Below are 15,779 nucleotides of genomic sequence, written 5' to 3'. Positions count from 1 at the left end.
AATTGTAAGAATACTTCAGATCTGAAAATTGTATGCATTCCAAGTCTGATTCATGACTCCATGTAATAATTCTCTTTAGAACTGTTTCAGTAATGAAAGTTAGTATCACAATATAACTTTTAAAAGTGGCACATGGAGCTAAACGCTTAAAACCTTGTTCTGAATTAGCAAGATATTTGTGAAGAATAAACCAGCCCCATACCCTTCACAGTAAATAGCTACAAGTACTGTTAAAAATACAATACCTTATCAATACTTTATTTCCTCTCTTTTTTTTTCTACTAGAGGAGAAAAGAATAATTTTTTAAATGTCCATTAATTGTTTTTTCCTTTTGTAATCAAAGCAAAGGGAGCTCATTTATTTATGTACATGGCCAAATAGCCAAAAATAAGGCCTTCTTACCTTCTGACGTGGCTGATTGGGGACTGAAACTACAACAGTATTACAGATTGCCAGAGCAAGAAAGAAGTCAGCGATGTACATTGTCTCCAAAGATGACTCACTGCTACCTTCTGATTGTTGATAGGAATGAGAAGAAATTCGGCTGAACTTCTCCAGCAGATGTGTGTCTGGTACAACATCCGTTTCCTATTGATGAAATGAACAAACATGCCCATTAGGATATAAACTTAATCTCAGTCTCTGCAGGCTGAATCAGTTACAGATGAAAGAAGTGTAGAAGCTCATACAACTTCCCTCCTGTTAGATGCTGAGTTGGTTACACTAAGAAATAGAGGAACACTCTGGTATCTTCACTGCCTTGTGCTCGCCCATTAAAAATGGCAAACTTCGTGCCCAGAGAGGTCAACAGCAGAGCCTTAGTTCATAGACACTTCAACAGAGACTAAGTATGATGAATGCTACTTAGACACCTTCAGGTACAGAAGCCTGAGTTTTAACCTCTTGTAACCTCCAATAAATATTGGTCACCTAGGTATTTTCTTTAAAAAAAAAAAAAACAAACCAAAAGAAAATGCTAGAAACTTCTTACAACAAAAGAACAAACTGCTATTAAGATGAAGCTGGTCATTTTAGCTGGAGTGGTCATGGACTCACAGCAGCAAGAACCAAAGTATACACCTTTGTGGCCTAACAAAAATCTGCAATGCCAGCTGCAAATAGGATGCAGCCAAGCAATCATGGGAGGCTCTGGTTTTCATGGGAGAGAGAAAGGATTTCTTAAGTGACAAGCACCCTGATCAAATGGCGGTAAAAAGATATTCCGTCATGAGTTACTTCATGAGAAGAGAAGGCTCTGGGAAGACCTTACTGCGGCCCTTCAGTACTTAAGGGGGTCGTACAGGAAAGACGGGGACAAACTTTTTAGCAGGGCCTGTTGTGATAGGACAATGAGAAATGGCTTTAATCTGGAAGAGAGAAGATTTAGACTAGATCTAAGGAAGAAATTTTTAACAATAAGGCTGGTGAAACCTGGGCCAGGTTGCCCAGAGAGGTGGTAGATGCCCCATCCCTGGAAACATGCCAGGTCAGGTTGGATGGGGCTCTGAGCAACCTGATCTGGTTGAAGATGTCCCTGCTCATTGCAGGGGAAGTTGGAGCAGGCGACCTTTGAAGGTCCCTTCCAACCCAAACTGTTCTATGATTCTGTGGTTCTACTTCAGACATCTAGCACCAAAACCAAAAGCTTTTACTTACAATGGGGCTGCTGAAAGCAACGTGTCCTGAGCGGGGAACATCACCTGCTCCATCTTCCCTTCCTAGTGCAGGGTAGCTCCCAGACAACTCATTCAAAGACTTTCTGTTCAAAGGTTCATTCACAGCTCCGCAGTCGAGTCCCTGCTGTTTTGACACGTGGGTCGAAGAGCCACACTGACGATCAGCTGAATCCTCGTCCTCTGAATCCAGCTCTTGATAGGACTCCAACCTCTTTGCTATGGAAAAGAAAACGATCAATTATTGGCCCATAAGAAAAAAGACACTTGTCTAAAACATTGCCTGGACGTTCAGGAAACAAAATTTTAAAGTAAGGAATTTAGTACATAGTACATGTGACCTCTGTCCGAAGCAACATCTGTGGCACCTCTTATAACACCATGCTGCACTGCTGCCATGGTCTAAAAGGCACATGTTGCTTTAGACAGAACAGTGCATGGGGGCACCTACATGGAGGATTTTACTGAATCACAGTCGTTGCTGTTGTGTGCTGCCCTCGTGCATCCCTGGGCAATACAGATATAAATACAGAAATATATGTGCAGACTAAGTGGCTTGTATGCAAAGGACTGTGCTGTCTTGTACTGTAACTCTTACCACGTGTAGCAGGAGCCTTGCAAATAGCAGCTCAAAGCAACTGAACAAATGTAAAACAGGACTAAAACACAGGACCTGCAAGATATTTCAAACTGATTTTCAGGACTTACATAAGTTCTAGATTTGTTAGGAAGAAGCACATGCTTACCCTCCAGCTAAAAGATAGGGCAGAATGGGAAATAATTATGAACATAATTAACACACTAATATTTTTGGAAGATAACTCTAAGTGAACTACTAGCAGAAGTACATGGTAGACACACTTTCCCTGGCACAATGAGACCTGGATCAGCCACAACTACATCATTCACACTGCTCTTTAATTTATGTCTTCTGAAATACTTTTACTTCCTTTAGGAAATACTCTGAAAACACATTCTACTTTTATTTAAGTTGTTCATTCACCAAGTTTGAAACTTAAAAATATTTCTTCTCACTTTGCTGTTGTCATCCTTCCCAGTATAACTAAGCAAAACCACAGAAGCACCTGGACACTCGCACCATAAAATGTTCAAAATATGTGCAGAAATTACTGTAAAAATGGATGTCACCATCTGCTCCTGTGACACAACAAAAAGAAGGGCTGAATCGATTCATTGACGTGGCCAGCAGGGTGTGCCTTTCGCTCGCAGTTGTGAGCAGCTCTATCTGGCAGCAAAGCCACCAAAACCACAAAGTGGGGTTTAACACACAGCTGGGCTTCACATGTCCATCTGTCAGCATCTCACCTTCGATCTCACATGAAATACCTGCATTGCCCACCAGCAAAACAGCAAACATCTGCAGCCACTAGTACTTACATAAAGTAATAAAAACTTAGTGGTTTTATCTAATTAATAAAATAGCTAATTGAAGACGAATTTTCTCTTCTGTCTGGAGTTGCACCTTCTCCTGTCTCCCAGAAGGCTCCAAGTAGGCTCTGATGAAATGCACACTGAAAGATGCTACACTCTCAGACAATGAGCCAGCAACTATCCAGTAACACTGCTTGTTGACTTTCTGGCTAGCAATAAACAGGTGTGTAAGATAAAAGTAAGAATACAATAGTCATTATTTTTGATGGAACTGCTTATCTTCGCAGTGTTAACACATACGTGTACACACATCTGCTTGACTTGCACCTTAACATTACTGTTAAAGCTCTGACTTAAACATGTATTTTATCTGGCTTACTGTATCCTCAAGGGCAACAGTATGTTGAATGGAAGCCTTAAGATATACTCCATAAAGGTGGCCAACAGGACGTTTGAACCCCAAAATGCCAGGTAAGCTTTGGGACTCTAGTTAAAAAAAAAAAAAAAAGAGGAAAAACTAGATGGGCAATTTTCCAATGTTTTGGGTTCTGGATATTGCAAGGAGAGAAACAAAACACAGTAGGCATTAATTCCTCCACAGGGAGTAAAGAATATTTTGTTTAGGGTATCAAGTATTTTGGAACTTAAGTAGCTGCAAAGCAGCCCCTTAAGTACAGACTTCGAGTCTCTTAACACACTATATATGAAGGGATCCAAATAATGGGGAAAGATGCACGGCTATTTGTAGGATCTCACACATTCCATGACTGTGTATTGTCACACAAACCTCATCAAGTCCACCAGACCCCTATCAAAACTTTCAGCTTCTCTGAGAGAGAAAACCAACCCATTGCGAACACAGGTTTAGCGTCTTACCATTTTCCTCATGGCAATACTCCTGTCCTGCAATGCTGCATCTCCGAAAAACCATCTTATTTTCAGTGAGGGTTCCAGTCTTGTCAGAGAAGATATACTGAATCTGGCCAAGGTCTTCAGCAATATTCAGTGCTCGACACTGAATTGTTGAGTCTGTTTTCTCATAGTAAAAATCAATGTCATTCTGTATTAAATAAATTTGTCCCAATTTGACAATTTCAATTGAAACATAGAGAGAAATTGGGATCAAGACCTACCAAAATAAAATATGGGAATTAAATAAAACCAAACTCTTTGGCCAGTTGCAAACATGAAGTAGCTCTACTGAAGTTGTAGAGTTACTTCAAGGATATAAATGAGATCAGAATATGACCCATGTTCAAAGCAAAGTTACCTGTAATAAAATGATCATTGTCCAGAACATATTGAACCCTGCTAACGCTGGAGGAATTGATTTCCCATCTGGCTCAGCGATGTTAAAAAAAGGTATTTCTGAATACCTGCTTAACCAAATTCCATGGCCTTGAAAACAAGAACAAGATAAAGTGAGTCAGTTATATGTAAACTGTGTCACAGTTCAAGGTCATGGTGTTACCTCTTACACTCTGCACTTCCTTCTAAGCTTTTAATCTACCATTTTACCTCAAGTTTTTCCTCAACAGGAACACCATTAAAATTAATTATCAATGCACACATGAATAAATACCTTACATGCATTTCTATCAACAGCACATCTCAGACTGAAAGAAATACTAACTACACTTGATAAACATTTTTTCCCCCCAGAGAAACCTCTGGCAATTAATTGTATTATCCCTGCTTGTCCAGATTTTAGTGAAAATGTGAGCACTATGTCATCACTATTAAGTGTAGTCTGAAGAAGTTTTTTTTAAACATTTTAAACACCTTTTTGACTTGTCATAAAAGTTAGTCTGTTTAGATTTACTCAGGCTCACTATTTAATCAGTTCCTAAAATAGCAAGTCCTTAAAACTCCCCACAATGCTGTACGTGCATCTCATGTTACCTGAAAAATCCCAAGAGAAAGTAGGAGTTTTGCAGAGCAATTAGTGAGAGAAAAGAGAAACAGGTTCCAGACCTAAGAACTCACACCAGGAACGTACTTCTTGACCACACTCCAGATTAATCATGATAACATCAACTAAAACCTGGCAGCATCCCCACCTGCTAGGGAACTACACACGGATAAAGAGAGTTTCCGAGATGGGCTGCTAAAATAAATCAGCCTCAAAATAAAACACTAAGCATTGTAGGCTGAGAGAGAGGAAAACAGCAGGAGGCTGCTGATTCTCACTTACCTATTGCACCTGTTAAACACATCAAAATTAGAAGCAAAACACACCAAAGAATATCAGTGTTCACTTTTCTTTCCAATTTACTGCGCTTGTAATGAGGGCCGCTATTATTCAGCATGGCTTTGGTTTCATGACCTGTAAACACAACACAGGTTGGAATTCTCTACTAGCAGACGTCAGAACCACAAGAGATTTATATTTCTAAAGCTCTGGGACACGGGACATTTCTGTTAACTAAAATTTGAACAGATATTATTAATATGAGTAAACTAACTGCTGCTACAATATATGAATTCTGTCCTAAAGAAAACCGAACAAGCTAAACTAAAATCTGTCACGTACACATTGACTTTTAGACTGTCAATAACACTCCTTCCTACAGAAACAATCCAATTTTTGACATTTTCTATATTGTTTCTAATATTTTCTAAAAAACTGTGCACATGCATTACAACTATTGGGCTGGATACATCAAACTGATTAGTTTAAAAACCTCTGCCCTTTGATAAAGAACACTGAAGAACAGCTCCAGCTTCAGTTTTGGAACAGAAAAGAGCGAGTCATGTATCTCCATGTCCATGCAAAACCTGGGTTTACCACCATAACTAATAGATGGGGACAAGGACCTGTTCACATGCAGGAGCTGGTCTCCCATGGATAGTCAGACATATCAGTTCTTTACATTGCTAAAATAGAAACAAGCTTAATCCAGACGTGCATTCTTAACATTTCTAGCTACAGCGGCCTTCTCCTGAATTCAGGCTTCTACTGTCCTAATTCCCCTTAGCATGATACTGTTTCTTAGGGCACATAACTCTATCTTGTTCGCAAGGCAATCTGTGAAAGCCGGGGTGCTTCACTAACCTGCATATACCACTATGCCTACAACAGCTTCTGTGTTTCTTACTGTGCATCCTCGGAGCAGTAAGTTTTCCTTGCTGAGGCCCACTCGATCTTTGTTTGAATGCTCACTGAAAAAAAAAAAAAAGCACGTTACTTCAGCTGTAGGACTCCAGCAGTTACCAGCCAGGCTTTGCAAAACCATTAGGGAGCAGATTTTCCAAAGAAGCTGCTAATCACTGACTGCCATTCTGATATTTCTGATCGGACTTTTCAAAAGAACGGAGTAACATGCATACACATCACCTTTGAAAATCCAGGCATGTAGGCACTGTATAAAATTTTCTTGTGTTTACAAGCCTAGCATTTGCCAGCTGGCATACGAGAAGTAGGCAACACTACTGAAAAGAGCTCAAGACAAACACTGGAATTCTGAAAGCCTATGGCTTCGACTCAGGAGTGCCAACATCAGAAAAAATTGGAACAAAATATAAGATCACGTTTTAAATATACTGTGAGCATCGTTACTCCTGTGGGATACTTTCAGTACAGGTAGGCCCACTGTTTGTCAAGCTATTTCCTCAGAGACTAAAGTTTATATATATTTATTTTTCTTCTCATATTTCTAATGCGTCAGTGCCCACAGGGAAGAATATGAACATTATAACTCTCAAACCCTAAAAATCAGTCACCCCATGAAACAGCATTTTGTTTTCCTACTGTCTACAGAAAATCACAAAACTGCAAGAAGAGACAGATAGGCATATTTGTCAAAAGGAGTTTGATCAAGTGACTGATAGTTACACAAAACAAATCAGATAACGAGAGGAAGCCAGTCCATTTCCAATTCTGAGCAACGCAGCTTGTCCAATCAGGCCATCGTCCAGACCAAATACTGTAGATAACATATGTTATTAAGAGCAGACTGAAACAGCTATTTCAAATATGGAATGCACAATTGCAAAACAGCCTGAACTAAGATGTTGAAAATATCCAATACAAAATAAGAAGCACTAGTGAGCTTTCCCAGTCCCCAATCAGCTGCTCAGAAAGCCCTTCTGGAGCTCTATCTGTTGAGCTGCACTCAGAAATGCAGCAGTGCAAACTGACTTATATACATATTGTCATTATTTTCTAAATCAAACATTACGAGTTCTCTGAAAATTACTAAGAGCACCAAAGCAAATGACAATAGTTTGAAGAGCCACCAAGGGTACTCACACAAAGCCTCGGAAACGACTGAGGTCATTGTTAGGACTTTCACACTCTATTCTACTGGAAAATTTTTCTGGATCAATTTCAGAGACCTAAAGTCACAGAAAAAACAAACCCAGAGAACTCAGACAAAATGTGATGGAACTTAAAAACATCATAAATTCATAAGTTCAGGTATTACTATCTAACAACTTAAACTAAGTTGCCGGTGTTGCTGATGATCTGCTACCCAGCGTAAACCAGACTTAGACAGCATGGAAGGACTTCCTAGTAAATGCCAAACCCTGGCAAGTATGAGTTGAATTACTGATATTTTGAGAACACTGGGGAGGAGAAAATGGGTGGAAAAGTGGGAAAAAGGAAAAAAAAACTTGCAGTAAGAACATTTGAAAAGCAGAGATTTCCCATACTTTTTTTTTATTATATGGAAAAAAGAAGAGGCACTGTCTTCTCTGCAATCAGAATTTCTTCCGAACAGCCATTGTTTCCAATACCATCACCAGGATGCTGTGTGTGCTAATGCCAAGAAAGGGCTGTTATGAAAGACTAGAAGTACACGTGAATAAAGAGCAGTTGAGCTCTTCAGTGGAGCGAAAAGCCAAGCGAAACAAATATCCTTTATTAATAAAGAACGAAACCTGGCAAGAAGTAAGAGAAAAACCAAAAGGCCTTATCTTTGGAATTAAATTGCAATTGCACTTGCAATTTAATTTCAATTAATGGCACACGAGTATGCCTCTAGTGAAACAGAAAGTAGCCTCTGGTATAACAGAGCCATTTCCAAACTGAGCACCTTCCACTAACTCTTTGGAAAATCACTTGTTCTGCTCTTTAGAAAAAAAGAACGACCAATTTAAAGTTTCAAACTCCAAGGATAAATCTGTAATTCAGAGGTGTAACTGAATACATCTTCTCCATAATCACAGGTCTCCGAGAAGGCTGCACTCCCACAACTGGGTGACTTCACATCGGCAGAATAGCAACTGTGAGGTTAAAACACAATTCTGCAAGTAGAATTTGAAACTCAGAAGAGATATTATTATTAACAAAAACTTCGTTGCCTTGATTAAAAAAGCTTTTTTTTTTTTAAATGTTCTGCTGTATTGATTTGTTGCACTGTATTAACTGAAGTCAATATGAACCCAGCCTTAGACAGACAGACACCTTCAGTCTCTTTGTAAATTTAATTATCTATGAAAGACCTCTCTCTGCTGATCTTTCTCATGTTTGTTTGTACAGGTAGTACAACATTTCTGTAAAATGTTAGACAGTATAATTGATTCATGCTGTTCAAGTCTTTCACATTGTACAATAATTACAAAAAAGAGAGAAGAGAGTAAGAACTAACCCCAAAGGAAGTAAAATAGCCAAAGCAGTCGATTCTTTTCTTCCACAGCCTGGAAACAGTCTCCAGATACGTATTTCTGGTAAAGCACCTCATTTTTGATGGACAACTAAACCATTTGACTTGGTCAAACAATTTGTAATAGCAGTGAAGGTGTTACTAGAGTACAGGCTTCTTGCAATATGACTTCAAAGAGCAATCACAGAAAATCTGAGTGTAGCCTATAGCGGGCACAGGATAATCTATACTATGCCAGTATAAAACAGAGTGACAAAAACTATGTCCAAAAGCAGGTATCTTGATATGGGAACTCAGATCTTCCTGGACTCTAAGTTTATGGTCTATATTAATTCATTATAGTCTTAACTTTGACAAAGCAAATATTGAGAGTAGAAGATTTTGCACCTTATTTCTTGAGATGCTTTCCTATTTTTCCTGGCAAAAAAAGAAAATATTTTTCTACAGCAGAATTAAAATTACTTGGATTTTGTGTAAAGGTCCCTAAAGAAAGGGGACAAGAAAGATGGGAACCGAGTAAGGTAGCTGGGAGTGACAGGCATTGTGTCAGAGTCTCTCACTGGAATGGGGAGCAAGGCAGCTTCCCAAGGCCGTGCCTGCTGTTTTGGCCGCACTGTGCTCCTGACAAATGGTATGATTGATAGCGTGGCATGGAACGGAATAGGTACATGGCCAAGGTGGAAGAGGAGAGCTGGCAACTCCTTTCATCAGCTTGGCTTCTGAAGCTACCTGGGAGAAAAGGATGGCACTTTCATCTCCACTAGGTTTGAGGATGCCTCAGTTAGGACTGGATTCAGTCACTGACCAGGTATCATAGAATCATCGAATACCAGGTTGGAAGGGACCTCAAGGATCATCTGGTCCAACCTTTCTTGGCAACAGCACGGTCTAGACAAGATGGCCCAGCACCCTGTCCAGCTGAATCTTAAAAGTGTCCAATGTTGGGAAAAACAAAGGCTGAGAAGGAAATTACCAGTGCAGTCCTGTGGCCTCTCTTCTAAAGTAATGGAAACATTCACTGCTCACAGTGACTTAGTGCTAACAGCAAATTAGCTCCTCCACACCAGTGAACCTGTGCTCAGTTCAGCTAATCATATGAAGGGTGGAAGGAAAAAGAGATTAATCCCTTCTTAATGAAAAGCAACATTTGCGTATCTGGAAAGCAGCAATGTCAGCTTGTTCACTAAATAGCTCATTATCCTCAGGGAGCCGGTTTGTGTATTTCTTTATGAATGCCAAGATGGTTGGAGACACCGTGTTCTGTTCCTTGTTACCTGCTGTTACCTAAGAAGCCTCGAGTTACTTTCCCAATTTCTTTCCTATTGTCATTTAAGCAGTTAAAAAAAAAAGCTTGCTATTCTAAGTTGCCAAAAAATAAGTTTGGCTACAAGAGTTTCAGCTCCTGTTTCACGCTTTAATTTTGCCTTGCCTTCTCTTAAGGGAATCCCAAGTGCAAGAACAGGTGGCCTCATAACCTTTTCCATTGCGTTTCTACATGCTCAGTCACAAAGAAGCAGGACAGAACACCCTTGCAAATAGGTTAAGTCTTTTTAGTCCTTGTCTTCAGATGTTCTTTAATCTGATGTAGTTTATTCCTATTCTTCTGACCTTAAGAAATGGAGAGGTCAGGTGGCCAGCTTCTTACACAGCACTGCCAGTCTTATTCAGCCTGAGTTTGTAAGGATAAAGCCTCTGCTGAAACTCAGCTGGTGGGACACTAGAGGTCCATGAAGCTGAGCTGGCTCTACATTAAGAAACCATGCAGTCCTGACAAGAAAACTGTACCATGACTTTTTTTTTTTTAACTTATTTTGTATTTGAGGACAAAAATGAACAGTCTCGAATGCTGAAGGAATTGTCACCTGGGTTTTTTTGGACACTATGACTCTTCCTAGAATTTTGGTGCAAGTTTTCTGGAAACAGAGAAAACTCTCTCTTGTTGAGTGAGACTGAAATCAGACCTTGGTAGCAGGAGCTGGTATGAGATCAGAGCCACCTCAGTATGATGTAAACCTGTAGAACCACCGCAGTTTTACCTTTCATAATGATATGTATACACAGAAATATCAAACAGTCCTTGTTTTAAGATTAAATCAAGGTAGAAAAAAAGACACCAAAACCATGTCACTCAATGTAAGGGGATAAGAAACAGCTCTGTTCATGGATATCACATCGTGCCTTTGGTATTACAATACTCGCTAAGTAACAGCGGAGTCTTAATGCACAACAAGGTACCGCTCCTCACCTTCTCACCACTGCTGACAATTCAGAAGCAGTTCAGGTAATTTTATCTCCTGTTATTATGAACAGCAACGAGTCTCCCTGCTGTTGTTCCCAGCATGGCGTCTCAGCAGCAGAACTCAGTACCAGGCCTGCTGAAGATTTTAGAAATGCCAGGATTTCTTGTTCTTTTGTCTGCTAGGTATAATACTAAGTATTGTATGGAGGTAAAAATACATTCACAATATGAAAAAAAAAAATGAAATAGAGAAGATAGTATCTGCTCCTCTCTCTAGATGTTTATACAGCACAGAATTCCCTTCTAGAAAATTCCAATTTCTCACCCATGACATGATATGCACCATAAATGACTTCTTACCTGAATACTTATTTTTACTGGCTTGCATTACTTGAAATAGATCTCTCTTTCTCTGGGTTAAGTGAACACGTAAAGATTTGCTCCAAACTAACTCAAGCGACAAATCCGAACTACGTTGCCCAGTTATTTTATTTTCAGATAGGGATGGCTCAGCTATCAAGAAATAGGCAATCTAGACAGCTGGGTTGTTTGGTTTGTTTTTTTTTTAGTTGACCATCTGCCATGTTAACTTTGTTACAGCACTAGAAATGCACAATCATCACCTGCTCTGAGTATCCTCTCACCACCTGCCTCTGTTTCAGATTGGTTTCTCCATCGAGGCCTGCCGTTTCAATGTAACAGATCCCATCCAGGTCACTAGAATATAACAGCACCATGTCTGCAGGAATGATTTCATTACGTGACAGCCGGATGAAGTCCCCAACATTGACATTTTTCCAGCATTCATCTATGTATTTCTTCTCCTTTCTGAAATACAGATAAAAACAGTAATTCTTTTACAAGCATAAATTGAAAGCTCAGAGTAACACACTGTAACTAGAAAATTAGTCTAATAGTTAATTTATTCTCCCAAGTCAATAAAAAAAAAACCCTCTGATGATAGCTAGTCTATTTGCTCAAGGTGAACATAATTACAAAGAATCAGCTCTGGGGTCCAAGCCCTGTTTTTCTGGGAATTACATTCCAGGCACCCTCCCAGAATTATTTTAGCTCTATTCAAAATTCAGCCCACTTGCTTCCTGTATTTTTGTTATTCCTGGAAAGCAAACATTGTTTTTAGGATTTCTCTTTGGGTCACCATTTTTCTTGCAATTATGCAACCAAGAACAGCATCTCTTTTTTTCCTTCTGACAGGGCCTTTCAAAAATCTGTCTCCCAAGATGATGAACATTTACCAGTAAGCAAGGAACATTCAGCAACCACTTCACTGATGCTCCGAATATAAATACTTGTGTTTACAGGCTTTTAAAATATATTTTCCATTAATTTTGAACATAATGTACCATGACTCTATGATACTCAGGGAAGTCAATAAAGGCTCAGGACTGTCAGCACTGAGTTGAAATTCTTTATTAATATGAAATATCCAGGCATGTTGTATGTAAGTTTGAACTGTTTTCAACTTTCCATTTATAGCTGCTGTTCTGTCCTCAGCTGAGACGAAGGACCTTCCTTTAATGCAATCACAGCAGTTTATTGCAAGCACAAACAGGTACCCAGTGCTGAACAGGATGTAAGGTAACAAGCAACAAGGAAGCACAGAGTATACTGGATGCAGTATTCCAGTTGTGGCCTCACCAGTGCGGAGTAGAGGGGGAGCATGACCTCCCTTGACCTGCTGGCCACACTCTCCCCTACATTTCTATGATTCTATCTCATTCTAAGCTGGCCAAGCAGCTCACTTGCACGGGCGAGCTGGGAAGTGCTAACAAGCTCAGCAACACGGCCGTTGTGGGTAGACTGCCACTTACTTATCTACTAACTTTAATCAAAGTGCTAGCTATGTAAAATGCTTCTGACAAATCATGAAATAGAAAGACACCTCTAATGACAAAAGATATGAGAAAAATACTCCCTGTATCAAGCTTTGCACCCATACCTTTCAGACCTGCGGTATCTGACAAGAACCCTTTCCAAAATGCTTGTCTACAAGCAGAAGGCTCAAAGCCCACGCAGTAAGTCAGTGTACTGATGGCAATTTCTCCAGTGAAGATAAGGTGGAGGTAGTCATACTGCTTTCAAAGTGCAAACAAAGCCAAACCAGGAAGCAACAAAAGCTGACATAAAAATTAAACCAATACAAGATGCATCTGCTTTCTTCTTAAGATGCTCATCTAGTTTTCTACACAGATGGAAAACCAGCACAAAGGAAAGCATGTAAAAATTAATGCTACAGCCATGGCTATCACAAGATGGATGGACTCAAACAGCACTGCAGGAATTAACTTTTCACACCAGTACATTTCCTTGAAAATAAAGAAGAAAAAAAAAAAAAAAAAAGAGTTGAAGGAAAAATTTCTAAAGTAAATTAACAAAAATTAACCTAATAACAGAGGTAAACAGGAAAAGGGAAGGAAGATTTGCTGAAACTGGATGTGACTCTCAGTTACTGAAGGTATGACTTAAGCTTTGATAGCTGCAAAGCTGCTGGCAAAGTAACTCTATTCAGGAAACTGAGCGAGCTGAAAACTAGCCATCTTTTTTTCTTTTGTTTAGAACTGCCTCTCAGGTACTGAAAACTACATCAGTGCAACTTTTTGTTTAGGCCAATTTACCCCAGTATGAAGGCCAAGTGAGTCGAATTAGGGTACACCACCAACTGGAGCAGAATGCCCCGGTCACTCCACAACAGCACCCTTTGACCTCACCCTCCAAACAGGATGGAAGGGACTTGAGAACCCAGGAGGGCAGTGGGAGAAAATTACTTCCACAGCCAGCTTATGTCTAGAAGAGTTAGAGAAAGCATGGAAACAGAAAGGTAAGCAAGACAAAGTAAGCTCAAAAACAAAGCAAGCAAAGGCATCACTAACCTAGTAAGATAAAAATATCAGGTGAAAAGCTGTCAATTTCTGCCACTGAATCCTACGGGAATTTTTCAAAGTGAATTGGAATTTGTAGAACCACAAAAGTATTTGGAAATTAAGGATTTTGTGACAAAGCAACCCCTTGATTTATCCCTGAAGTAATTATTTACCAGAGATTAAAAACAGGAGAAAAATGCTGATACTCTCACATCTTTATGTTATTTCTAACTATCGCATATTTCATTGAAAACTACAAAAACCTATTTGTCTGTGCTGCCAGTGTTGTGATTAGTTCTCAGGAGATGGCAAATATTTCTCTTTTAAATCACTATCTATTTAATAAACATGAGACCAAAAGTATATGATGCTTCTTTTTACTTGATGCACCTGGAGGAGTCCCACTTTCCTTTTGCCAGGCTGGAGTCTGAGAGAGGAAAGGAAAGCTCAAGGTAAGGAAGAATCTTGTAGAAAGGATTATTCTTTCCAGATGGCAATTTCATAAAGACAAATTGGATATGAAATTATATCTGGATTTCAAATATATACAATGATCATCATTTGCATAAACATGCATTTGTAAAGAACAGTAATTATAACACATCTACATGCGAGGCTTGGAATGAAACAGAAATACATTTGAGAGAGAAGAAAAAAATACCAGCCAGCAAAGTTCTCCCTCCTGCTGCTGATGCAGCAGATGGATCATGCACGTGTTCTTTATCCAGTTCAGCACAAAGTCAGACAAAAAGTTTAACCGTCTTAAGTAGTAGGTCAGTAGGGGAACAAACGGATTTTCCCATCATAATCACCTCACCACAGTTCTACTGAAATGACACAGACTACATGAATTTAACAGATGCTCAAACAGAAGTGCCTTATAGTTTGGGATTCACGGATATTTATATAAGATCCTACTACTTCAAAATGATAACTTACTCAAAAGGCACAAGGACTTGATAAGTAAGTATTTAACATCATAGCAACAATTAAAAACTAAATTAAAGTGTATATTAGCCCATTTTATTGTTTCTTGATATGTTTTATTACTCCACAAGGGAAAGATAGACAGAAAAAAGCCCACATTTTAAGCAACGTTATCAAGACAGAAATAAACTTTCCTGGAAAAACCAGGTTCAGGCTCCGTATAGTTAAAGCCAAATACAGTAAGTCTGATCTATCAAATGGATAATTCCAGAACTCCAAAAAGTAGCAGGCTGAAAACTCTGAAACTATGGATGTGAGACAATTGTGATCAGCAAAAGCAAATAAGGGCAGAAGAAGGAATGAGACTTGTCAAAAAGCACAGAAAATAGCATCCAGTTGCTCAGATAGATGATTTATCAAGGCACTGAGACTGGCACATTTTGTCACGGACAGAACACAGTGAAACTAGTTCCTATTACGAACACTTAACTTTGTATAAAGGCAAACCTCACGAGAGTTCAAGAAGCAAGGATCACTGGTCTTCCTGAAAATGCTTCAGCCAAATTATCTTCAGACACAAACAGGCAGCTACCACCTTCCAAGCATGACTACTATGGCTTAGTCAGATAGCAAGAAAAGCCATTATATTGGGCAATTGTTTCAGCAGCCGTGTAGGTATCAGTGTCTAACATGTAAGTAAAATCATACAGACAGCATGTACAACTTCTACAACTTCTCCAGATGAAGAAATGCACAGTAAGAAAATAACTGGAAATTATATTCAACATCAGCTAGTTCTTCATCATGCTTACAATTGATAGGACTATTCTTGATTAAATGCATGCACTGGAAGTGTCATTACAATTTCTAAGGGATTCTTGTTAAACAAGTTAAGAAATTCTGAATCCTAACGTGACATTAATGGAAGTTTAAGATAAATCAGCTCACACACAGTGAACAATCTTTTTTGTACCAATAAGATTTAATTCTCCTGAACCATGTCTCCAAGCTTATTTTTAAAACCAGACTATACTATATTAAATAATTCCTGATAAA

General features: G+C 39.1%; 1 protein-coding gene across 1 annotated transcript in view; it reads right to left on the bottom strand.

Annotated features, from left to right (window-relative positions):
• The window catches only part of ATP10D (ATPase phospholipid transporting 10D (putative)), a 36,426-nt gene that overhangs the window by 17,601 nt on the left and 3,046 nt on the right, over positions 1 to 15,779 (bottom strand). Inside the window, exons 3-10 of the mRNA XM_074154840.1 lie at positions 11,538 to 11,742; positions 7,319 to 7,404; positions 6,122 to 6,228; positions 5,261 to 5,392; positions 4,337 to 4,464; positions 3,943 to 4,195; positions 1,658 to 1,893; positions 404 to 589 (exon numbers count right to left, since the gene is read on the bottom strand). Coding sequence (XP_074010941.1) covers positions 404 to 589; positions 1,658 to 1,893; positions 3,943 to 4,195; positions 4,337 to 4,464; positions 5,261 to 5,392; positions 6,122 to 6,228; positions 7,319 to 7,404; positions 11,538 to 11,742 — 1,333 coding nt within the window. The remainder of the gene's footprint in view (positions 1 to 403; positions 590 to 1,657; positions 1,894 to 3,942; positions 4,196 to 4,336; positions 4,465 to 5,260; positions 5,393 to 6,121; positions 6,229 to 7,318; positions 7,405 to 11,537; positions 11,743 to 15,779) is intronic.

This window comes from Numenius arquata, chromosome 10 (assembly GCF_964106895.1).
Source record: "Numenius arquata chromosome 10, bNumArq3.hap1.1, whole genome shotgun sequence".
Taxonomy (NCBI): domain Eukaryota; kingdom Metazoa; phylum Chordata; class Aves; order Charadriiformes; family Scolopacidae; genus Numenius; species Numenius arquata.
This window is presented reverse-complemented; position numbering and strand designations above follow the sequence as displayed.